This window comes from Xenopus laevis, chromosome 4L (genome assembly GCF_017654675.1).
Source record: "Xenopus laevis strain J_2021 chromosome 4L, Xenopus_laevis_v10.1, whole genome shotgun sequence".
In the NCBI taxonomy this organism is placed as follows: domain Eukaryota; kingdom Metazoa; phylum Chordata; class Amphibia; order Anura; family Pipidae; genus Xenopus; species Xenopus laevis.
In genome coordinates, this window is record NC_054377.1 from 94159310 (window position 1) to 94186659 (window position 27350).

At 38.6% G+C, this 27350-nt stretch overlaps 1 protein-coding gene across 1 annotated transcript in view; it reads left to right on the forward strand.

Annotated features, from left to right (window-relative positions):
* Nucleotides 1-27350, forward strand: part of pappa2.L (pappalysin 2 L homeolog) — a 79558-nt gene that overhangs the window by 16182 nt on the left and 36026 nt on the right. Inside the window, exons 4-9 of the mRNA XM_041590490.1 lie at nucleotides 16461-17514; nucleotides 19663-19808; nucleotides 21561-21854; nucleotides 23494-23686; nucleotides 24499-24620; nucleotides 26826-27318. Of these exons, the coding sequence (XP_041446424.1) occupies nucleotides 16461-17514; nucleotides 19663-19808; nucleotides 21561-21854; nucleotides 23494-23686; nucleotides 24499-24620; nucleotides 26826-27318 (2302 nt within the window). The remainder of the gene's footprint in view (nucleotides 1-16460; nucleotides 17515-19662; nucleotides 19809-21560; nucleotides 21855-23493; nucleotides 23687-24498; nucleotides 24621-26825; nucleotides 27319-27350) is intronic.

Genomic DNA, 27350 nt, shown 5'->3' on the forward strand with positions numbered 1-27350 from the left:
GCTTCTGTCCTCCGACACCCCAATCCTGAACTACCCTTCTGCATCGAAGTTGATGCTTCTGAAGTCGGAGCCGGAGCCATCCTGTCTCAGAGACACCCCGCTGATGGGAAGTTGCATCCCTGTGCTTATTTCTCCAAGAAGTTCTCATCCGCAGAGCAGAACTACGATGTCGGGAACCGAGAACTCTTGGCTGTTAAACTTGCCCTTGAAGAGTGGTGTCACCTCCTGGAGGGTTCTCTGATTCCTGTTCAGATTTACACCGATCATAAGAATCTCGAGTTCATCCAGTCCCTCAAGAGGCTAAACCCCAGACAAGCAAGGTGGGCTCTCTTCTTCTCTCGGTTTAATTTTATCTTGACTTATCGCCCAGGTTCCAAGAATCAGAAGGCCGATGCCTTGTCTCGTAGCTTCACTCCGGTGGACCGCTCTCCTGAGAGACAAGAGCCAATCATTCCTCCAGTCAAGATTATTGCCTCCCTGTATCCACAGTTTGCCGACCAAATCCTGGCTGGTCAGTCTTCTGCTCCTTCTGATACTCCCATTGGAATGGCATTTGTTCCTCCTGAGCTGCGTCTGCCTATCCTGCAACAGACCCATTGCTCCAGGCAAGCCGGACACTATGGCCCAGCTAAGACTCTTGAACTCTTACGACGCCTGGTCTGGTGGCCTGATATCCGCAAAGATGTGAAGGACTTTGTTGCTGCTTGTAATGTTTGTGCCACATCTAAGTCAAGCCATTCCCGCCCCAGTGGGTTACTACAGCCTTTGCCGGTTCCTTCCCGTCCCTGGACCCACCTGTCCATGGACTTCATTGTCGAACTTCCTCCCTCTTGTGGGAACACTGTGATCTGGGTTGTCATTGATCGATTCTCCAAAATGGCCCATTTCATCCCTTTGAAGAAGTTGCCCTCTGCGGTGGAGTTGTCCCAGCTATTTATCCAGTACATCTTCCGCCTGCATGGTTTCCCGGTGGAGATCGTCTCCGATAGAGGCACCCAGTTTACTGCCAAATTCTGGCGTTCCCTATGCAAAGACCTGGGAATTGTTCTTCAGTTTTCATCTGCATACCATCCGCAGACGAATGGGGCAGCTGAACGTGTCAACCAAGCCCTGGAACAGTTCCTGAGGAACCACGTATCCCTCTGCCAGGATGACTGGTCTGATCTCCTCCCATGGGCGGAATTCGCTCATAATAATGCTTGTCATTCCTCTACAGGAAGGTCTCCGTTCATGTCGGTGTATGGGCAGCATCCTCAAGCTTTTCCCCAAGACTTTGTACTATCTGACGTCCCGGCTGCTGACGATTCCGCAGCCCATATGTCAGCTATTTGGGCTGCTACCAAGTTGAACCTAGAGAAGAGCGCTCTTGTTCATAAGACTTTCGCGGATCGTCGTCGAAGATCCTCTCCTCCCTACAAGGTGGGTGATAATGTCTGGCTCTCTTCCAGGAATATCCGGTTGAAGATACCATCTCCCAAGTTGGGTCCAAAATTCGTGGGTCCATTTCCCATCTTGGAGATTATCAACCCTGTGGCTGTCAGACTCCAGCTTCCACCAGAGATGAGAATCCCGAACGTGTTCCACGTGTCTCTGGTGAAACCCGCCATCACCAACCGGTTCTCTGGCGGTCAATCTCCTCCTCCTGCCATCTCTGTGGAGGGTCAACTCGAGTACGAGGTGGAGAAAATCCTAGACTCCAGGATCTCCAGAGGGTCCCTTCAGTACCTCATTCAGTGGAGGGGCTTTGGCCCTGAAGAATGCGCCTGGGAAGGACACCGTGATGTTCACGCTCCTCGTCTGGTGAGGGATTTTCACGCCAAGTTTCCCCAGAAGCCTTGTCCCAGTGGTCCTGAGGCCCCCCGTGAGGGGGGGGGGTACTGTCACGATCGCCGCCCGGAGCAGGACCAGGAGCTCCGGGCGGCGCAGCTATCACTTCCGACGCCGCTCCCAAAATGGCGGCGCCCATGGCCGCCACGTGGGTAGCGGCACCGGCGCAGAGACGCCTGCGCGCAAGTGCGCAGGCGCGAAGACGTCACAACGGCGCGACGGACGCAGGCGCAGCGCGTCAGTCGCAGACGTGCTGACGCCGACGCAAGGGCGCCAAAAAACCCCTTTAAAAGGACGCCTGAGGCGCCAAGATGGCGCCCGAAAATAGGATCTCGTTCCTGTGAAGATTCCTGGGTTTCCTGTTTCTGCTCTTGTTATCCCTGAGGATATTCCTGATTGATCTCTTGTTATTGACCCCCTGCCTGGACTTTGGACTTTGTTTGTATTCTGCCTGCCTTGTGACCTGTTGCCTGAACTCGATTACCTCTTCTGCTGAATCCCTGGATACCGCGATCCTGATCCCTCCTGAGGGGCTTCCTCCTAAATCCGGACTACTCCCCAGAGAGAACTCCCGGTTCCCTGACACAGTTACATTGAGAAGGAAAAACAGCAGCCTGCCAGAAAGCATTTCTCTCCTAAAGTGCAGGCACAAGTCACATGACCAGGGGCAGCTGGGAAATTGACAAAATGTCTAGCACCATGTCGGATTTCAAAATTGAATATAATAAAATCTGTTTGCTCTTTTGAGAAATAGATTTCAGTGCATAATTCTGCTGGAGTAGCACTATTAACTGATGCGTTTTGAAAAAAACATGTTTTCCGATGACAGAATCCCTTTAAGATGACCATTTGGAGCACAACTTTTGATAAACATTTAGAAGTACAGCACAGTGATTGCAGGATCCCCAGGAGTTCGTGATGATCACTAGTGATAAAGAAATCGGTCCCGTTTAGCCTGTTTTTTTGTTGCGCATATTTTGTTGTCACACGTCATTTTTGTCACAAACTACTTTACACACAAACTAAATTAGAGTCTGTCAGTTTTTCTCGTGGCACCTTGTTTCTGCTTTGGGAGGGCAAAACCACATGCATTTTTTTTTTTAACTGTGATTTTTAACATTACCTCTAGTTGACTGGTTATGGTATCTACTACTACACTATAACTAACAACTAATAATAAATCTGACCACCATCAGATAATCTCTGGGTGTTTTGTATCCCACATTAAAATGAATAAACTATTTACTTATGTGTACACCCTTATATATAAACTGTGGGGCGGCTCAGACCCCTTTGGTCAATGTTGAAGGAGAGGGGAAGGATAAAATGACGTATGCATTTGTCGCACGTCTTTTTTTGTCGCCCTTCTTTTTTTTGTCGTGCAAAGCGAAATGAGACATGGGCCAAATCTGTACATGGCAAAATTTTGCTTATCACTAATGATCACCATGTTTAGTCTTATGACTAAAAAGTGGGAAAGTGCATCATTAGTGAGCATGATTCAGGAGGCATAGTAAGTGGAAAGTTGGAAAGAAAAGGCTGTGCAATGCTTTTGGCTTATTGTAGACAGAAAAACATGTGGATTAAATTATACAAGTGTCCATTGCTAAGAATGTAGGTTGTTTTGTGAGGAAGCCTGTGTCCTAATAATGTTATGTAATCGTATTAGGACAATAAATTAGGGTAACAAGGTCACAAAGTAATGGGAACAGTGAGGGTGAGCTGGATTTGCACCTCGATCAGAACAAACCATGGACAGGCTGAATGAGATCCTGGTTTAAGCTCTGTTTAGAAAGTTTGGATGAAGTGTCTTTCAGAATATTCCATGAAGGTGTTGACTTTTTGGGGACCAATGTGAGTTTATGAATGATACTCATGTTTCTTTTCTTTGCTTGTGAATATGTGCTGTCATGAGCCCTTGGCTACCTTTGTAAATCTTGTGCTTCATTGTTTAGCGCCCCATAGACAGGCTATAATGGCTCCATCACTACAGCTGGTGCAAGCGGATAGGGGCTTCCCATTGATGTGCAATTCCCCCTTCTGCATAAGAGTGGAGCTTGGTTACACCAGTTATCTTAAGAACCAACATTAAATAGCAGTGCAGATATGAGATCCCTTCTGTGGAAAGCCATTATCCAGAAAGCTCTGAATTTCAGGAATGTCATTTCCCATTAGAGTCTGTTTAAGCAAATCATTCTAATTTTTAAAAGTGATTTCCTTTTTCTATCTAATAATACAATAGTAACTTGCGCTTGATGTTAACTTCTGCATGAATCCACATTGGTGGCAAAACAATCCTGTTGGGTTTATTTAAAATGTAAATGATTTTATAGCAGACTTAAGGTACAGAAATTCAAATTACAGAAATATCCCTTATCCTCAGGCCCCCCGGATAATAGGTCCTATACTTGTAATAATATTGAACTAGCCCAGTGCGTGTTGGGTGAGTTGTCTTTTTGTTTCTTTCTTTAGAACTTTGTGTACTTACACTTAGGGGCAGAATATCAAAATATGACTTTAGAGCTTAATAAAAAAGTACTCACCCATGTTCTTTTCATTCCTATTGGATTTTTAGAATTGCATTTATCAATGGGTGAAAGTTAGAACTCACCATTTGATAAATACTGTTCTAAAAATCTCATAGGAATGAATAAAATGTGGATGAGTTTTTCTTTATGCAGCTCCAAACTCACATTTTCATTAATTTGCCCCTTAATGTTATTTCTATAAGGGATTCCATTCGTCCATATTTATTGAAGACTAAAAGACAATGGGGTGATCTACATTTTTGTTGCAGTTACAGAAACTGTACCTTACTTGGGCTGTACAGTGTTCTGTTGTTTTCACCAGAAATAAAGACTTTGTCAATCAGTTTCAATGTTATATATGTGACTGTTGAAGTTTAAAGTAATTTTTTAGCTTCTTATGTCTTTCTGAAGCAGCTCTGGGAGGAGGAGGGGGTTCCTCCTGCTGCTGCACCAAATCTCTGACTTTCATTAACGGCAGCTGTTAGAATTGATACAATAGTTGCTAATATTGTACAGATGCTGCTGAGAAATGTATCAACTAATGTAGCAAATTGTAACAGTTCCGAATCTGCACCCGGAATACTGAGCTACCAGACTCAAACACCAGAGACATGGACATTAAACTTTAAACTGTTATTCTGGAAAAACAGTCAAAAAAAAAAATATGGAAAGATATTTAAATAAGTCTTTATTTCTGGTGAACAAAACTGAACTAAAAAAAAAGTGTTTGGAAGGTGAACAATCCCTTTTAAGCAAAGAAGGGCTCAGATTTAAACTTGTCTTTGTATCTGGGGTTTGATTATTCACTCCCTCAGAGGCTCAGCATAGAAGAAAACAACTTTTTAGGTTGCAAATAAAAAAACACATTAAGAAAGAAATGTCTGTTGGGTTATCTCTCTCACACCTTTCTCTGTGTGTCTGGAATTACTGTACTTTCCATCTTGTGCTGCCACAATGATCCAAGAAATTACCGTATGCCAACAATTTTAATGAATTTAATTTGCTGCCCATGCTTCTGATTATACATATCTAAACTGGGCATCAGACATTGGCAAGCTCAGAACACCTAACATTCAAAGGTGCAGCACAATATTTTATTTCTTTTCTATTTCTATTTTCTACAGAGACAAAACCTTCTCCATAACATCACTCTTTCTAATGCTCCCTTTTACATTATTTTGTATTTTACAGTTTCTGCCTACCCTTGCCCAACTTTCAGTTTTCCTACAACCTGCCTGTTACCATTATTGGGTGTATATATATATATATATATATATATATATATATATATATATATATATATATATATATATATATATATATATATATATATATATATATATATATATATATATATATTTGCTGGTAAAACTTAGTCCCTTTGTAAAATGTATAATGAAGCAATAGAATTCTTAATGAATCAGATGAAAATTAAGCGTAGGACTGGCTAGATATGGGATGACTTTGATGTAGTTGGCCAGCTTAAATATATTGCAATATATGGACAAACAATCCCTGTTTTGTTTAAAGGGTAAGGCATTTTTCAGTAGCAGTATGCACAAAATGTCTCTGTCTTAAATATATTGATAATAGGTTGAGTGCAGAGGACCTCTTGTATTTGTCTTTACATATATATATATATATATATATATATATATATATATATATATATATATATATATATATAGCAAAAAAACGCACACACAGGACTTTTCAAAGGTGCAAAATCCAAAAATGATGTTTATTTCAACGTTTCGGCTATTCACTTAAGCCGTCATCAGGAAGTCTTCCTGATGACGGCTTAAGTGAATAGCCGAAACGTTGAAATAAACATCATTTTTGGATTTTGCACCTTTGAAAAGTCCTGTGTGTGCGGTTTTTTGCTGTATACATGTTCTGTTATAACCAGCACCTAGGCATTAACGCTTGTTTTGAGTGCACCAGTATTTGGACTGTATATATATATATATCCTCCAAAGGTCATGACTCTTGCAGCAACTTTTGAGGTGTAAAGTAAGTACCACGAATCATAAATAATAATAGAAGACCAGCTATGAAATGTTAAAACATCCTCAGTGTAGAAAGACATTGTATAGGAACGTTTTAACCCTAATAAGGACTTTTTTAAAGGCATTGAGAATAATACAGAGGTGAATATGAAATATGTGACAAAAGGTATGCCACAGTTGCAATAACCTAAAGTAGTCAATAGAGGTCAGTATATTACCACCAATAAACTATCTATCTGTAGATTACACATATGTAATCTTTTACTTACACTGATCATAATTAAAAAGCATTACACTTGCCTTGATGCAGTTGCATAGAAGGGCACATTGTCAGGAGAGAAGGACATGAAAGAGGCTATTTGTCAGAAGGGAGAATATAAGATTCTCAGAGTGACAAATCTAAAGATGCTATCTGGATAACAAACATGGGTGATAAATATAATATTCCTTATTGACACAGCTCTTGTTTGATAGAGAAGGACATGAGAGTTCCTCCAGCCAGCATTCTGACAATAACAAGTCCTGCACATAAAGAGAAAACACCTTTCTTTTTCTATCTCTGTCTTTATTTAAGTAGTAAAATGCATAAATATTATAGATAGATAGATAGATAGATAGATAGATAGATAGATATATGATAGATAGATAGATAGATAGATATATGATAGATAGATAGATAGATAGATAGATAGATAGATAGATAGATAATAGATAGATAGATAGATAGATAGATAGATAGATAGATAGATAGATAGATAGATACTTAAGGCACTTTTTCTGCCTTCAAAATTATCATCTGTGTTTTCAATGTATTTTAAGATTTAAAATTATTGCAAGATTGGACACAAAAAGACATCATACATACCAATATAGATCCATTTGCTAAACTCTAGCCAGTTGTCCTTTAGAGATCCAGGCCCAATATCTTATTGCTTGGTGATGAAAAGAAAGCATTTCCTTATTATGATTTACCCCAACAAAGTTAGCTATATACCAGCTCTTAAATATACTAATGAAGAGTAATGCCCAGTAGAACATTTAGGGGCAGATTTATTAAGGTTCGAGTTGTGTTTTCCACAAAAATTAGAGTTTTCGAGGTTATTTTGGAGTCAAAAATAGATTTTTCAGGTTAAAAAAAAATGTTTCCAATTTTTTTAGCTTTATTATACCCACACCCTGGAAATAACTTTAATCCAAAAATACACCATCTATAACCTGTCGAGGTCATGTAGAAGTCAATGGCAGAGGTCCCTTGAACCATTTGAAGATGTTAAAGTGACACTGGCACTAAAAAAAACTACTTTTTAAAATATGAATGTACATTCAAATTTACCTATAGGTCATGTTGATCGTTTCTTGCTGAGAAGTTATTGTTAGTTGAAGTTTCTAAACCTGACTGTTTTGCCAACCTGACTGTCCCTTCTCAGCCTGTCGGTTAAAGTTTCTAATGCTAACGGACTCCTGCTGCACAAATATGGCAGCCCCCTCATAGACAAACATGGGAAATCAGATGTATAAGCATCGAGCAAATACTTTATGGCAAAAAGTAGCATGGAAGGCCAATATTAAGATAGATGTAAAAAATGTATACTTTCTGGTGTCAGTATATATTTAATAGCCTTCATGATGTTCCCAGAAACGTGATAAATTTTTCGGCAAAAACTCACTGATTCGAGTTTTTTCCATTTAACTTTTTTTCTTAAATTAGAAACCATTCGAGTTGTGATAAATAACCTCCTAATAGAAACGTTCAGGGACAATAAAATTTACAATGCAAAAGAGTTTGTATTAATGCTCAATGCAAAGAGAATTCAGAAAACATATGAAAGTAATAATCTGTTCTCATGAAGAAATCTCATGAAATATACATTTTTACCCTGCTATCGAGGGTTGAACGTGCCAGTATTTGTAGGAAATCTTTCCAGTTCTGTTATCAGTGGTACAGGGTGTTCTGAATACTGCAGAGTCTGCTGTAATGTATTTCTTGCAGCAACTGCTAAATAAGGTGAAAACAGGACTGGGAACATTTATCTCATTATTACAGTTTGTAACCAGCGATAATGTGGACCCTGCAAAGTCAAGATTTGACACGGATAAATTGAAATAAAAGGCATTTACATGTATTCTAGCGAATGGAAGCTGTTGTTAACTGGGCAACTCCTCTCCTTGCTCTCTCCTTCATTAAAATAAAAAGAAGGATCTGGATGGATCAGGGATAGGGGCGCAGGTCTGGGCATTTCTTGTTGGACGCTATAATGGAAAGTTACAAAATCACTGCAGTAGTAGTTTGATTTTAGACTATTTACCCCATTAAGATTAATCTTAGAAATCTAACCTTGCCTTATTCCTAAATTCCACCTGTAGTCTCACAGCTGGGGAGCAATAGAGCAGTAGAAGCAGGTCCATGTTGGTTTAAGCCCTTTATAGAACTCCATGACTAGTATCTATATTTCCTTTTGGTGGGCTGTGAATGCTTTTATCATTGGCCAAAACATAAGTCCATTCACTGCCCCAAAGCCTGTGAAGGACAGTGACGGGTCCATGAGTAATGGTAAAATGCAGCGTAGAAGATGATGGAACCATAGGAAATCACCCAAGTACTGGTAAGGTTGTTAGGGATGGGCGAATTTTTTCGCCTTGTTTCACCACAGAAATGATGCCCATAGACTTGTATGGCGTTGTGCGTCCAAAAAAAAAACGCCTTGTTTTGCTGCGCGACAAAATGACGCACATAGACTTTAATGGGCGTCGGCGACATTTTCACCGGCGGCAAATTTTTGCCGAAATGAAACGGGCGCCCATCCCTAGATGATGCAGTAGCATGTCAGCTAGGTGCTAGAGGGAGCTCTGAATTCTCTCTGTAACTCAGCACAGATGTTTTGCTGCGGGAAGTTGAGAATAAATGGTCTCCAGCACTAGTAATGTATATGAAGTATGGCAGACAACTTATAGTTAGAGCTAAATAATATTTTGCCTCCAGATTCAGTAAAACAATTCAGAAGCCCGACAATTGCACCAGGTCTAGTAACCCAAAGCAAATAGTCAGAAGTTACCAGTCATCTGTTTGAAAGTACATGTAATTGTTGCTTTTGGCTTCTAGGCCCTGTGCCAAACTTTTTATTACATGAATTCCTCATTTTTAGCTTTGCTAAGTAATTTTGCCTATTAGTGCCCTTGCTATCTGTCGGCCAATCCCATGAATATGAGAGTAGGGGACAGAAGCCAGATGGGGCAGCAAGCAATCCCTCACACCAAAGCAGACTATTTTTTCTCTTTATACTTTACTAGTGTGTTCCCGTTTGGTCACCACTAGAATGCGATGTAACAGCATTAGTTTCCAATTTACTTGTGTTTATTGATACTTAGTGATGGATGAATCTGTGCAGTTTCGCTGAAAAATTTGCAAATTTACCGTGCAGATTTGGAAATTTAGCATGAAATAACAGAGAAAAATTTGTGAAACGCATTGAAGTCAATGGTCGTCAAAATAATTTTGACACTCGTCAATTTTGACGCAAGCGCCAATTTGTATACGCCTGACTATTTGGTCCAAATGCATTAAAGTCAATCGGCGTCCAAATAATTTTTATGCATGCCACAATTTTGATGTGTGACAATTTTTCCCGCTGGTTTTCCATCGCCGAATTGTCGCAGCAGCTTCAAAAATTAATTTGCTTGCGGTGAAACACGGAAATTCGCCGCATATTCGTGTCTACCAAATTTATTCGCCCATCGCTATTGATATACAGATACTGCTTTCTATAGAAACAGGCAACTTTAAAAGCACTGCAAACTGGTGCAGTAAAGCATCTATATTGGACATTTGCTTGACATTTTCTTTAATAAGGCAACGTTTTATTTTTGGGTTTTCATTCTGTTTAAAAATAAAGTTTGTATTTATACTCCTTAAAACACTATTTCTGTTTAAGCGTTTAGGTTTTTGCTGTGTAAATGATCTATTTCTCGCTCCATTACTCTAATTTGTGAGACGTTATTTATGAAAAGTTAAATCATCCCGTAGCTATTCAGCATCTGGAAATATGTGTTTGAAATCATCCATCACAGCACTACAATATGTATTTAATGGCAACAGCAGGGCCCCAGACCACAGTATGGCTATGTGATCAACCTTCTAAATGCTAGCCTTGAACCAAGATATCTGTTTTATGCTCTTTTTTGAAATGTCTCTTCAGTTATTATGGCTGAAAAGAATGATAAATTGAGTGCTGCTTCATTTGCATTGCATTTCCAAAGTACCTGCATTCATATCTCATTCCACTGACCTACATAGCAAATGGCTCTATTTTATAGTGACTTATTATGGGAAAAATATTATGTTTTGCACCTTTAAACCTTTTATATGCTGAAACAGTCGTATGTAACAAAATCGAATCACAATAATTCTTGTTTGCATTAAAGGCTCATGTATTTACTGGGCTGTGTATTTCATTAACATGTTTTACACAATTCCCTTTGTCCAGGGTTCTGTGAAACAACCCATACCTTAGGAATATGCTGCACAGCCTGACCTATGAATAGGATGTCTATAGGGGTCATTTACAGCTGCAAGTACAGTTGTGCACTTTTCCCACAGTGAGTTGCACATTAATGTGGACCGCACCTCCACAAAAATAGTTAAAAAAAATCCAACTTTATTTATGGCTACTAGAAAAAAAAACATGAAAACAGGTAGAAGCATCATCGCCTGATGCATTTCAAACACCTCTAGTCCTTAGTCATAGTCACAGAGCATATGACTAAGGACTGGATGTGTCCGAAAACATGTCAGACATTGATGCGTCTACCTGTTTTCATCTTTTTAACCACTTTTTGGTTCTGTCCTGTCTGAGTTTGCCATGACCAGTAGTGATGGGCGAATAAATTTGCCAGACACAAACTTGCGGTGAATTTCTACGTTTAGCTTCAAGCAAATTCATTTGCGAAACTGCGGCGACAATTTGCAAATGATCAAAATAAAAATAGTTGCATGTCAAAATTATTTGGACGCCCATTGAATTTAATGCATTTCGACCAAATAGTCGCATGTATAAAAATTGGCGCTTGCGTCAAAATTGACTTTAATGCGTTTCACACTGCACAGATTCGACCATGACTAGTGACCAGCACTCACATACAAGTGAAAGCACCTGATGTGGAAAAGGGGACTGAGATTATATGGTTATGTTCCAAATATGAGTTGCACATTAAACCCCATTTGGGAAAGTTACATGTGCCAAAATGCACAATTCGATATAGTTGTACTCGGCATATCTCAGTCCCTCCTGCCATCCAGTCCAAATCAAGCATTGATTGGCAATCTACTGATTTAACATGCTGGGCCCTGCTTGAAACTCTGATCTTTACTGCCCAGCCATTCCAAATCAAATATCCATAGATTAACAGCTAGAGAACAGCAAACATGTACTTGGTCTTCTTACTTATTGATCTTTCACTTATTCTGATTTCATGCTAGGTTTCACTAATGAAAATTCTAGTTGTCAGAGCCTAAAAAAAAAAGGGTAAGAACAGTTTTTCAAAGGCAATCAGAGACATTTCTTTGGAATGGACTAAAGTCTTATGTTGACAGTCTGTCAGGAAATTCCAATAATAAATTCCATGGTATTGCGACTGGAGTTACAAACAGTTGATTCTATGACTGAGGTTCTATATTATTATTATCTACTATTCTTAAAGGAAAGCATTGCTAAAACAAAAAGTTATCCAGATTAATTTATTAATTTTACTTACCAAATTCTATATAAAGGGTGATTCATCTTTAAGTTAACTTTTAGTACATTATAAAATGGCCAATTCTAAACAACCTTTCAACCTTGCAATTGTTCTTCATTATTTCTAGTTTTTTTTAAAATTTCTTTCATCTGACTCTTTCAGCTTTCAAATGGGGGTTACTAACCAATCTAAAAACAAAAACTTTATAAGGCTACAAATGTATTTTATGACCCATCTTTCTATTTAGGGCCTCCCCTATTCATATTCCTGCCTCTTATTCATAGCAATGTATGGTTGCTAGGGTAATTTGGACCCTAGCAACCAGATTTGCTGAAACTGCAAACTGGAAAGCCGAATAAACATTAAATAACTCAAAAGCCACAAATAATAAAAAATGAAAACCAGTAGCAAATTGACTCAGAATATCACTCTCTACATTATACTAAAAGTTAACTCAAAGGTGACCAACCCCTTTAAGTAATAAAAGGTGCAAAGTTTGCTAAAGATCTAGTTACCTATAGCAACCAATCAGCAGGTTGCATTTACTGTTCACTTGCAAATATCTTGGTTGCTGTCAACGTTAGACCTTTCTGTTTCATAAGGGGGCTACCAATGCATCATTGCTATGGTTGTATAGAATATGAGCTATTTACAAACAATAATATAGTTTTTATTCATGTGTTTGAATTACAAGTTCCTCCAAAATGTTGATTGCAGTTCTAGAAAAACTGCGTATGTTTGCAAAATATCTGCAAAAAAATAAATTATATTTTTTATATAATTTCCCCTAGTTTCATGGAGGTTTTCTACAAAGAAAACCCTTTGTTACACCTTATGAGCACAAAATGGCTAGGACATCCTTAGCAACCAGCTTTCACATAGAATATGTGGAAAATCAGCACTGAAAAGCAAAAATGGGTTTTTGTAATAGGCTATGCAATGCCTATTACAGCTCAGTATGACAATACACAGCTCAGTCTCCTGCCTTGAGTCATTCCATGCCTCAGTAACATTTCTTTCACATAGATTCCACTGTACAGTAATGCTTAATGGACTGAAATCACTCATCACCGTGTCTAGTGAAATTGTAATGATGGTTTCCATCATATTAACCCTTGTCTTCTAGCAGTATTTCTCTTTAGCCACCAGGGGGAGATGTGGTTTTAAGAATTTAAAGCCATGCAGCATTTGCCAGTACTAATATTTATCTAAATCAACAGAACCTGAATTAATAATGCGCTAAAGGTTACACTAGTGTCCAGTGAAAGCTTACATTTGGCTGTGTATTGACGGTTTTACCTGTTATATATTTATTAAAGAGTATATAGGAAATTAGTCTTAAGTACCACTTACAAGCTTTTTTATTGTTTTTATAGGTAGTGTTCTGTACATTTCTGATGCTTCTTAGAGACTGTAGCCTATTGTCACAATCTACACATTTTTGGAAGCTTTCTGGTATCAAGCTGTGTTTGTGACACCTCCAAGTTTTGTGACTTTGCAATTGTACAGATTGCTGACTTGTTCGAGTCTATTTACACGCTATAGTGGGTATGGGATTCATTATTATACACAAACAGTGTATTCTCAGAGTGTTCTTATTGAATTTGGTCCTGTTATCCAGAATGCTCAGGACCTGAGGTTTCCCAGATAAGGGATATTTCTGTCATTTGGATCTGCGCACCTGAAGTCTACTAAAACATCATATAAACGTTAATTAAACCCAAAATAGTTTTGCCTCCAGTAATTATTATTTATATCTTAGTTAGGATTAAATACAAGGTACTGTTTTATTATAAAAGAGTAGAGGGAAACCATTTGTTATGGTTTATTAGAGCAGATTGAATGGACATTTCAGTAGAGGGGAAAACAAAACCTTGTGTTGCCACTTTCATTCCTACTATTTCTAGTGTGTTGTGTAATACAAAGACATTGAGAAGCGATCTAACACTCTTCTACCCTGTTTAATCAATGGGAAATGAAACATGGAATGTAATAATACAATCCCCTGCATATTTGCTGTCTCTTAGGCATGTGTAACCCTGACAGATATTTCCCAGAGTACATTACTCCCCTTGCACCTTTTTTATTTCCCCATTAGAGCTTCCTGCATTCTCCAATGCAGATAATGAAGCTGGAATGGAGAGAATAGATAGATATACACTCTGACACAGGGAATGGCAGTTAGAGGGCAATAAGGTGTAAATGCAAATCCTTCAAATGGAATTTAGTCAATATTGAGTCCTTGAAACAGTATATATGGGCTTTGTTTCTATTTCACATTAAGAACATCCTCTGCAACTTGATTCTCACCAACCACACCAAAGCAGAGGAATTACCTGAACCTTTCCTAAGATGCTCACTGGCTGGATGGGAGATAAAACCAATGAATCAGGCTTTAGCACAAGAGTAAACCACAGGTCAAGAAATGAATAGACTATCAGATGCCAGAAACACAACCAGTATATGCCCTTCAGTGCTTCTTAAACCAAGCCCTATGGCCTGCATCTTACTTCCTGAGCTTATAAGGTGATGATGGAGTATAAAGTTGCTTTGAAACAAAAATCAATTCATTTTGATGCATTGTGCGGAGGATAAAGAACATGGAAATTGTTGATTCGTATGTCTTCATCTGTCATAAGTTATCTCTAGCTTTTTGCTGAAGGGAAAACATAAATTTAAATGAAAAAAAACTGCAGTAATGGGCACTATATTATTGTTATGCGCAAGAAGATTGTATAAAATGTTTGCATAAAGGAAAGAAGACAAAATATCTGATCCTAGTGCTTTGGAAAAATAGATATCTGTTTTGTTCTGGAGTAGCAATGAAATCAGCGGTTATTTAGATAATTCAGTGCTACATATGAGATCTGTTAGGCTCTGGATGTTAGGAAAATCAAATGTATTGGAAAATTAACTGTATTGGATTTGTTTATTTTGTTTTGTTTAAGGCTTCCGAAGCATTTTGACTGCTGCGGTCCTAATGGTTAAAATGCATTTCCTTGCATGCAACTGTTCCTATTAATCTGAACGGGAAATGCATTTAATATTGCAATGTCATAAAGATTAGGAATGTCAATACCTAATGCACCAGGTAGACCTTATTCTGCTCCCATAATTCTCTGTCAGGCATGTATCTTAATCTGCATACTGAATGGTAGAGAGTGGGAGACAAGACTATGCACAGTTATACTGCAAAATGGGCTGGCGGGACACCAGGAAAAAACCTGGTTGGCCCTGCCGACCCAGACCTGTTCCCACTGAAGCCCTGTGTGCTGCTGCCTAACTTACCCCTCAGCCCTGATCACAGCCACAAAAAGGTATGTAACAAGGTATGCGCTGGGGGAGAGGGGGTTGAGGTTGTGGTGCCCGGAGGAGCTCACAGCTGGGGTGGTGGGCCAGGTGGGGTGAGCCCTGGACCACCGTGTTCCACACTGACTCTGCTTTGTCCTGTTTCCCACTTTACTTCTAGTATACAGATTAAGGAGCTGATCAGCTGTCAGGCTCAAGCCTATCCTTAAAGGATCCTGGACTGAATTGTAGAAACTATTAAGAGCTCTTCCACAAGAGGAAAGCATGTCTACTCTACATGTAGAAATCTAGAAAAGCAATAGGAACAATACAATAACAAAGACAAATAACTGTTGATTTCCATGTAAGCCAAGCTACATAACATGTTAGGATTTTGCTGATGTAAAGCATAAAAATCAATGTCACACTGACTTACAGTACCACTTCAGTCATTATGTATAGAGATTAGAAAGTAGAACATCTGTGAATTAAGACAGCGTTAATAACTATTTTCTCATGGCAACAATGTTGAAGATACAACAGACACTGCTGCAAACTATAACCCTATAGACAACCTAGAAATATCAGGGATTCAGGGGGGCTACAAATGTTTATGTATTGCAGCAGATATGCTAGTGCACTGGGGAATTGCACAATATAATGCTGAGACACTGGAGCAGTTGACTGTATAGGAATTTTGAAGACTTTACAAATCACTTTGAGACAAATTAAAGAGAAATTACTTAAAATGTAGAATATGGAAGGGAAGCATGTAAGACATGGCGTGTGACTATATTCCATTCTTCTAGCTCTCCTCATTAGTATCTTTAACACAAAACTTTGCTGCAATTGCACTAGCCCTGTAGAGTTTATATTCCATTTTATCTTTGTTCTTTCTCCTCACTCTCATTCTTTACATCTTCCCCTCAATCCTGTTACTTGCACTTGCCAAGAAAGATTACCACACAACTGTAATTTGCATTTGTGATTCATTTTATTATTGTATTAACATTTTTACTTGGTAATAAATTGAAAATGGCTCAGCAAATGTCCTTATCTTCTGTCTTTCCTGTACCAGGCATGTTTGATAATTGTTCCCACGTGGTGAGTGACCGTGGCTGGTCTCTTGGAATACGCCCAGTAGTGCCGGGTGCAAAAAGAGATGCCCATTTTTACTTTACAATCCACACTGATCGCTCTCAAAATGTCACAACCCTGCTGTCTTCATTTCGATACAAGCCGAGCACCTGGACTCACCTGGCTGCTACTTATGATGGACATCTGGTCTCTCTTTATGTAGATGGAATTCTTATTTCCCATTCTTATGGTCAGGTTGGTCCTCTGCACAGTCCTTATATATCATTATGCAGAAGCCTCATGCTCGGAGGGGACAACTCACAAAGTGGTAACTGTTTCCGTGGTCATATTTTCTCTCTTCGTCTATGGTCAGAGCCCAGGACTCAGAAGCAGCTGAGGGATGCTGCCCAAGGAGAATCACAAACGTTTCCAAATAACCACTTTCTTACTTTCCCACCAGAAAATATGTGGGCACCCTATAAAGAAGGGATATTTCCAGAAATTATAATGGATCTCACACCAGAAATAAACATGATCTCACCTCCTTTGCTTCCTCCATGTGGGAGGACCCTTTGTGATTTGCCCGATGTGATTGCTGGATACAGCCGACCAGGGGTAAACTGGGAAAAAGAGGTGCGTTACCGTGTGGTTAATTTATGTGATGATGATGGCTCCAGACCACTGGTCAGTGCTGAACAGATCTATAGGCAGCATCAGGCATTGTCTGATGCATATAGCCCTCTGGGTATCAAATGGCAACTTAATGTACAGGAGATCCATAACTCTAGTTTGCGGAATCGAGCAGTGCTGCCAGGGTGTGAGCCTGGGAGGGTGGGTAATGAACACTGTGACCCTGAATGTAGACATCCACGTACTGGTTTTGATGGGGGCGACTGTGGCCTCTACAGGCCCTGTAACCCTAGAAAGAGGGGTGATGGGGTATGCCATCCTGAGTGCAATACAGCAAGGGATGAATACGATGATGGGGATTGTTGTCCAACTCAAGAATCTGGGAGGAGTTCAAAGAACTGCTTTGATCCCGATGCACAAAGAAGGTAAGAAAACAAATTCAGCATATACTACTCTTACGAATGGTAGGAGTGTATTTGATCCTCTTTTTAAATACAAAGCAGCTGCCTCCTTTGCAAGCCTTTGATTTGTTGAAGTTTGTATGTACTGGTTATAGGTATATTCATATCACTATCCACTTTCTTCTACCTAACATAAAAAAACATTTAGCCTCCACCTCAACAACTTCGCACCACAAGTGTGAAAACTTTTAACTTATTTCCTCTTCTTCTCAAATTCTACCCCTGCTTACCTTTCAACATTATACATGAACATCAATGTAAATGGACAATTTTATGGGTATGCTCTGCATTCTTCTGTACATATTGTAGTTTAATCCTTCTGCTTCACTAGTTAAATAATGAGCCCCTTTTTTTACTTAAGAAACATTTCTCAATACAAAAATAGATTACTGTCATACCAGCTGTAGCCCCCTTTCTAAAAATCTGTACAACTAGCATCAATTTAGCAATCTGCAATTTATGTCATTTTAAGTTTTTCTTGAAAAGTCAATCACATTTCGTTGCACTCAAGCCTCATTGTGTCTTAGTATAAACGTTAGCTCCCTAGCAATAAATCTTAAATTCCCTCTTTTAATGTTCCCACGCATCCTTTTTTTGGTTGCATTGATCTCTCAACTACAACAAGAAGCAACCGTTAATTTTTTCAAACAGTACCCTTTTCTTTATAATCACTTTAAGAATGACTGTAAAGTACAAAATATACAGTAGTAATTATTTTATCCTTCAGGACTGAGCACACGTAACTTCTGCGAACATCTAAGAGACTGTGGCTATGTCAAAGGTTACCAGAAACCACCGCTGTTATAGTCCTTAGCACCCCAATAAATTTACATCAAAAATATAAAAAAAAGTCTTACTTTTTGACGTGTATACTGTATATCATATGCTCTGTATTGCCTAAATATGCTTGTACACAATAGATGATCCTTAATTATCCTTCAGGATAAAATTATTAGATCCACCATTAAAAAAATAGTGTTTGATGCTTAAAAAACTTTTTTTTCTCTTTACCCTTATACAGTGACATTCCTTCAGACAAATACAGTATGTCCACCTTTACAGTAAATCTGTATTGTATTTGTTCTTTTTCTCATTATACAATAGCTGTACACTGCAAGATGCCAGTAATACCAGTCATAAACTATCACAAATCAGAAAAATGCATTACCGAAAAGAAATCATATTCTTTCCCACTATTTGTGTACAACAACTTATAGTATCCTACATACGCATTGTTTAAGTGAGGATTTTAGGGTTTATTGTACAGCAGACTTTCTATCTGATATCCCTTCAACACCAATCCGTGTAATACAAACTCCATTAAAACAGAATAGAATAGAATATTATCATATGAAATTGGTAGCACTTGGCTATACTTACATATGAATAAATCACATCACACAGTAATGTTTTTTTTTTTCAAGTACACCTTAGAACAGACAGCATCATGAGAAGGATAGACCTTTGTAATTCTATCTAGTGTCACTAGAAAACAAGTTCATTATTTTAAATTTATATCCAAATGGATCTTATTTTATGTACCCGTGTATGATGCCCAGCAGTGGAAGATATCATAAGTTGTACTGTTGAAGTACTACCAGTTAATATTTCTGTAAGTGAAATGAAAGGCTATTTTAGTGTGCCCATCATAATGACCTGCAGGAAGCACTAATTCACAAACAAGTAACTAGTGTTGCAATAGTGATGTTGGCACACACTTTGTAGCAGGTGCTAGAATATAGAGGAATTCTCTGGGACATGTTTCTATGTCGGTGGAGATGTCAATATAAATATATGACTCATTGTAACTACCTCTGCCAATGGTAACTGAAAGCTAAAAAAAGCTGATTTCGGTATCACTGTTACAGTCTAGTTATTTCTCACACTTTTCATCCAAGCCTCCAGTAGATTGCAGTGATTCAGTGTTGCACACGACATTTCACAGAACAGATGCTCATAATAGCAAAGATTCACACTCTCTATCCCCCCCTGGGGAAAATTGTTTTGGTAGTAATAACTGTACTACAACATTTTTTTATAGGTGTATTCTATCTGAATGTATACTGGGATTATTTTTGTTTTTTTTTCCTGCTATTTATTTCCCCTTGACAGAGTATACATGAGTGTGAAAGAGCTAAAAGATATCCTTCAGCTGAACAACACCATGCTCTTGAATGTCTTCTTTGCTAGCTCGGGAGGAGAGGAGTTGGCAGGATCCGCCACCTGGCCCTGGGACAAGGAAGCACTTGGCCATCAGGGTAAGATGGTGAATTTGTTTAGTGACACTCAGCTAGGTATAAGTATGGCTGACTATGCCTGTAACTGCCAATGAGACCTAAACAAGATGGCACTTTCTCAATTGCATTTCTATCAAAAGCTATTGAAAACAAAACAAATGGCCGATAATAAATATTATACCTGATCCCACACTAGTAAAACATGTCAGTATTTTGTGCCATGTTATATCTCATACACAATCAATAACAGCATAACAGCATAATATATACACAAGCACTTCCAGACATTTGGGGTTCAATACTCTTTTCAATAAATAAGTTTTCATCTTTTCTCATACGCATATAACAGGGTTAATTATCGTAAGCTGTTGTACCAAAGGTATCCAAGACACAAGAATACAGTCACCCCTAAATCTTAAAATATTTGTGATGGGTCTTCCAAGAAGTGTTTTTTTTTTTTTACTGTGTCTTGCATTGCCATTAAATGGCAAATAAAATTGTTATACATAAAACATAGGCACTGGTCATATAGGGGATGACTTTAATGAAAGTGATAGAAGGCTGTGGCCAGACCCCTAGAGATTAATGGAGTCAAAGGTTGGGGAGAAATTGCAACCTTCATAATAGTCGTAGGAAAACTAAGCTGGATGGTAATCGTTACAAATTTACTGTACATCTTAATATTACTCTTAGACAATTCACAGGGAAATGGATATAGAAAAAATGTTGATGTCAATGGTTTTATATACAGAATGACTTTAAAACCTCTTGCAAACTAACATATCAATGGTTTGATACAGGCAATGGCTTAAATAGTTATAATATCTTGATTTGATTTTTATTTTTTATAACAAATATTGAAACATTTATCTGGATAATGGAATGCATTGCTGAACATTTAGTTCTTGTAACCAAACAATGTAAGCTTGGTGGGGTTTTGTGAAGATTAGTGAGAGAGTGAAACAGAATAGATGAAATAATTTATTCCATCTTACTCATGCATTTGCATTGAGCTGTCAATTTTACATCGAAAATGCATGGGCAGTAAACGCTATGGTTCAACTGGGTGCAATGTACGGCATAACGCACAATTATTTGACGTCAGTGGAATTAATTACTGATTATATTACTAAGTATACAAGAACATTCTATACTGTAGATATATGGGGGGTTATTTATTAAAGTTCAAATTTTTCTTATCAGGCTTTTAAAGGGGACTCACATTTTCGCTATTTATTATCCCCGAAGCTGCTAAAAGTCCAAATATAAAAATACTCCCTCCCAAACCTGTCAAGGTATTGTAGAAGTCAATGGCAGATGTCCGTTTTCCAATTTTAAGATATTGTGGTCTGCGCTGGGTTTCGTACGATAATATGAAAAATTCGGGGTTTTAGGGCGAAAACTAAAAAAAAAACAAGCAATTCAGGAGTTAATTCCGAAAAATGCGTACGATTCGAGTTTTTTCACAATTTTATAAAGATTTTTCCCAAACCGTTATTTTTTTTTTATTAATAAATAAGGTAAAATCGTGGATGGGTGTTTGGTCAAGTTTTTTTATTGAAATTATGAGAAAAAATTCAGGTTTTAGTAAATAACCAGAAGGACAAGCTTTGTATCAGATCCAAAAATTGTCTGTGTGTTCCTCTGTGCTGTTGGGGTGTGGTTTTGCATCATAGGTTATACCAATGAAGGTGGTTCTGTTTACAGTTTGGAAATGTTTTTCAAAGTTTAAAACACCCCAGCTTCAACCTTAACCCAATCATTTGCTCTTAGGTGGATTAGTCCTAAACCCATCTTATTATGGTATGTCCGGCCATGTCAGTACCATGATTCATGAGGTGGGCCATGCCTTAGGACTCTACCATGTCTTCAAAGGTGTAAGTGAAAGGGAGTCGTGCGATGATCCATGCAGTGAGACAGAACCTTCAATGGAGACAGGGGATCTATGTGCAGACACTGCTCCAACTCCAAAAAACACATTTTGTAGAGATCCGGATCCACAAAATGACACGTGTGGGCCAACGTTCTACACTGGAACACCATTCAACAACTACATGAGCTACACAGGTATGGCTTTCACTTACATTTTATCATGCTCCTTGATTATAAACTAATTTCATGCAATTAAATTAGATTAACAACTGTTTAGTGCTATATTAAGGCTTCCATTCCACATTCTTTGTACATCTGTGGAATTACAGTTTAAGAACTATCAGTGGGATCAGTAGGAGTTGTGGTTCAGACACATCTGTATGATTCTCTGTTTTTATATTACCTCAAGGTTTAGAATCAATTTGTGGCTATACAGTATATATATGTGTATATTTATAGATACAGAATGGAGGCACCTACTTACAGTACATATGCTGCATTTTAGATCTCTGCCATAGTATACTAAGGTTGGAACACACTGAAGACTGTAATATTGTGAAAAATAGAAACCAGTGTAACAGCTCTTAAGGAGACACAGCTCAACCCCATGAAATACTGAGCAACAGTAGACTTTGCACTTCCATTTGTGTTGCATTGGTTCATGTTTGCATTTTGTGTACTGTTAAGGATCTGGGCACAGTGGAGCCTTTTGCCCCAGTAAAATGAAAGCAGTATACATGCATGCCTGCCTACCTGTTATAATGTACTATGGCATCTGCAGCTATCCTGGACTGAGATTCAAAATAGGCCCTGGCATTTCAGGTACACACTGGCCCAAACAGCCTCCACCAGCCCAATAAATAGTCACTGTCTATGGCAACTTACAGCAGCCCCTCTGGCATTTGACAGGACCCACAGATTGCCATACTCCAGGGGCCCCCGTCACCCACCCGTTCACCAACAATAGACCTTCCTCCCCCTGGGTGCACACCTTACACTTACTTTTTTCACCATTGGGGGAGAGATGGCAGTGGGGGAGCAACGGCTAAGGGCAGGCGGGATTGGGTCCCACCAAGTTTTTTTCCCAGTGTCCTGTTGGCCCAGTCCAACCCTGACAAGGTCAACTTAACCTGAATGAGGATGTGCCTGTATTTATGTTTATGGACCCAAAAGTATCACTTAACCCAAGTGATGGGCGAATTTGCGCCGTTTCGATTCGCCGAAAAATTAGCGAATTTTGCAAAACGGCGCCGGCGTCTCGTTTTTGACGCCGGCGCCCGTTTTTTCAAAAAAAAAATTTTTGACGCCGGCGAATTTTTGCCACAAATTTTTGCGGGCGATTCGCAAATTTATTCGCTGGCGGCGAAACGCGCAAATTCGCCGCGAATTCACGCCTGCCGAATAAATTCGCCCATCACTACTTATCCATACTAGTTCATGTATGCACTAGAAGTCCTAGAAAACAGCAACATGGGCATTATGTCGCAAATCTGCCCCCAGTGTTTACAAGCTAACTATGCTGGCTAGGAAAAGTTTATTTGTGTTTTTGCCATTGTATGGCATATTGCTGTTTACTGTTTGCCGTTCTATTTTTAATTCACTACCATTTTTGTGTTTAGAATGTCAAATGTAGAAACATGAAATATAGCAGCATTACAATTCCTTATCCACTCATAAAGTTAGAAGCTTCATGTATAACAAGAGTTCTTCATTTTCATTTCTTATTAACCTCTGCCATCTGCTGGGAGGCTGCTTCATGCATTCCCTGACCTTTTTGTAAAATAACAGCTCCTGTTATTACCATCATTCATTCTGTAATCATTTTTAACTTCAGATGATGACTGTGCCAACAGCTTTACACCAAATCAAGTAGCAAGGATGCACTGTTATCTTGACCTGAAGTATCAAGGATGGACTAAGAGTCAGAAGCCGTCGCCTGTCCCTTTGCCTCCGGTTGTGATTAAACAAAGCTTAGATTCCCTCACCATTCACTGGCTACCTCCCCTCAGCGGGGAACTCTATGAAAGGTTAGTCATTTTAAATGTTGTATTTGAGCATAGTAATTTACAAATGCTGCATCATGTGGCTTTACCTTTATAATTCTATAAATGTAAGTAGTTAGGAATTTCTTGATTAATACAATGACCCAGTGATTCCCCAACCAGTGGCTTGTGAGCAATATGTTGCTCACTGACCTCTTGAATGTTACTACCATTGGTTTATTTTTAAATTTCAGGCTTGGAGGCAAGTTCTGTTTGCATAAAAAAGAGGTGCACTGCCAAACAGAGCCTCCTGTAGGTTGCTAATGCACATAGGGGTTATAAGGGCCAATCACAGACCTTCCCAACTCTTTTTACATCTGTATGTTGCTCACAGTTAGTGATGGGCGAATTTATTCGCCAGGCGCGAATTTGCGGTGAATTTGTGCGATTCACCGCCAGCGAATAAATTCGCTACAAAAAAAATTCGCCGGCGTCGAAAAAAACTGGACGCCAGTGTCAAAAATGGGTGTCTAAAAAACGGGCGCCAGCGTCAAAAACGAGATGCCGGCACCGTTTCGCGAATTTTTCATAGTTTTGCGAATTTCACAAATTTTTCGGCGAAGCAAAACGGCGCAAATTCGCCCATCACTACTCACAGTTATAAAGGTTAGTAAAACATATGTAAAACATCTGAAACCTTGCCTGTTGGCTTAGTTTCTGCAAATTTATTTATGTGCCTGTTAAGGGAAACAGATATCATTGTAAATGCCTTGACATGCCTTTCAATCTCTTTAAAATTCAATTCTTGCATGTTTTAAAAATGGCATATATTTATCTGTTTTTGAATTTCCCTCTAGGGATCCTGCATCACCTTGTGAGTCTTGTACTTCTGATGGATCATTTTATCAGTATGCACACTATGCCTCCTCTCCTCGGATCTGTGATTCTTCTGGATATTGGACCCCAGAAGAAGCCGTTGGTACATTTTCTCATTATTTCCTAAGTGTCATTTCTGAGTGCGGTTACCTACATCTCCTTAAAACTAATTGCTTAATATCTACTCCATGCGTGCTTCAGGAATTCAAACACATACAAAAGAAATGAGATACAAGATACAAAGGGGGGAATGTAATAAAAGTCACAAAGAGCAAAACAATTAGCACAAATAAGAATAAAAAGTCTCATTTCCTAATGTAATACTCTTCCTTAAACTATTATTACATTGCGAATTTTAATTGTGCATTGCCCACACTTAAGAAGTGCTTGACGGCGTCGTAATCTTTTTTAGCAAACATAACTTTTTCAATAAGACATTTTATTACATTCACTGCACACTGGCGCTAACTATAAAATTCACAAACCTTCTTCCACTGTCAAAAGTGGTGGCTAAACAGTTTCCGGGTTCGCAAAAGCTATATTAAATTCGCACAAAGGCAAATTTGTTCACACAGAGGCATAACTTTTCGCATTGCGGATATTTTTTTAACACATTCCCCCAAAAATGCTTAAAAGCTTAATACAAAAATGGAAATAAATGTTAAGCACATGGCCAAGTTGGACCATGTGATTATTTTTTGACCTCAGAGCCTGATTCTTCGCAAAAATGTGAGTCAAAACAGGTCAAATTTCGTAATTATAATACATATTTAAATATAGCGTTTGCTTTAAAGGGGACCCGTCACCCAAAAAAATTATTTCAAATCCTATTTTATAATGCTATTTAAGCAAAATGAACTTTAATTACACTGTTTAAATTATTTGAATCTTGTTTCCATCAATCTGGGTCTCATAATTATAGCAAGCAGGAAGCAGCCATTTTGTGGACACTGTTATAAAGACAAGTCTTGTATCATCTCAGAATCTTGTTTGTGCACCAGAATGGGGGACCTGATGTCCATCCCCATGCCCCGGTTACACAATTAAATGGTTAAAGTGGACCCGTCACCCAGACATAAAAATCTGTATAATACAAGTCCTTTTCAAATTAAATATGAAATCCAATTTCTTTTTTTTATTAACGCATTCATAGCTGTTGTAAACTCATTTAAAAATATCAGCTGTCAATCAAATATTGCCTGCCCCTCCTCTATGCCTAGGCATAGAGGCGGGGCAAGCAATTACTTTCACTTTCCATTCAGCACTTCCTAGATGTCACTGCTCTCTAATATAATACATATAGCTGTAAGCAAATTTCTTTTAAAAATATTTTCTACTTTTTGATCAGAAATGAGCACAAAAATGCCTGGATTACTAAATGTTATCGTTTATGTGAAAAGAAAATATACGGTACATGATAATGGCAGTTGAATACCTATTTGCCCATCTGCTCTTTCCCATGCCTCAAAATGCTTCTAATTGTAATGCCACATCCTATTAAATAGACACAATGGTCCTAGAAATTGGTAAATCATTAAACATAACCAGTTGTGATTGCTGATATCCATTGGGACATGACTTCCCTGGTATCCAGCCTGCGTAACTTCCTGGAACTATATTAATAAATGAGGATGATGATGATGATGACGATGATGATGAACCTCCAAGCTGTCTCACTAATGGTAATCTTTACCGTGCAGAAATATCACAAATTCTGACATATACTGGCACTGGATAAATCATGGAAGAGACGGGGGTGAGAGTAGTCAATTTTTATTTAGAGTAAGCATTTGCCATCTAGCAGAGTACTGAAGATACAACTGTTGAACTGCATGATTTTTCTTTGACTGATAGAACGGCCTCAGTTGATCTGCTGTAAAATCAGGATCTATCTATCTATCTATATTACACAAGAGCCATTAATATCCTGTAAATCATATCCTGAGAAATGGTGCTTAGTAATGTCATCAGTTATAACTGATGCTTAGTCATGTAATTTCTATCACATGACTCACTAAAACTTGTATATTATCATAAATAATGCAAGCCCTGTAGTAACATATAGTATAGTAGAGTATATTAAAAGTAACCTCTAGTTTCATGGCCTGTATAAAAGCATCAATATATCCTTATATTATTTTACTATACAGGGTTCAATATTCATTGTATATACATTATTTGTGTATGTTTTCACTATATAGTACAGTGGCATGTCCTCAAGCTTTCAGCCTGATCCTTACTTATTTGTATGTTTGAAGTTATTCACTTATAAATCTTTTCTTACCAATCTTTTCTTTTGCTTGAGAAGGTCCTCCAGATGTGGATCAGCCCTGTGAGCCAAACCTTCAAGCCTGGAGCCCTGAACTCCACCTATACCATACCAACATGACTGTCCCTTGCCCTCAGCCCAATGGGTGCATGCTGGAACTTCTCTTCCAGTACCCAGTTCTGCCACAGTCCATCACAATATGGATAACATACATATCGCCCAGTGTAGTGAGGTCTGTGTCAGACCTTGAAGTGTTGCTTGAACATGGAGAGACAATTCACCTGGGAATGATGGAGGCATTCTGTGATATGCCTTTAACTGTTCGGTTGACACCATATCAGAAAGTTACTGGAGTTCGTGTTTACACCTTTGATGAACGTATGGAAATAGATGCCGCTCTGCTTATATCTACCCCTCAAAATCCTTTGTGCTCAGTCTGCAAACCTATAAAGTACAAGGTGCTCCGACAACCTCCTTTTCAGAGAGACCACCATGGAGTATGGACTCAGAACCAAAACTCATTCACTGACATGTAAGTGCAAAAGTAAAGAAGTAAAATGGCCT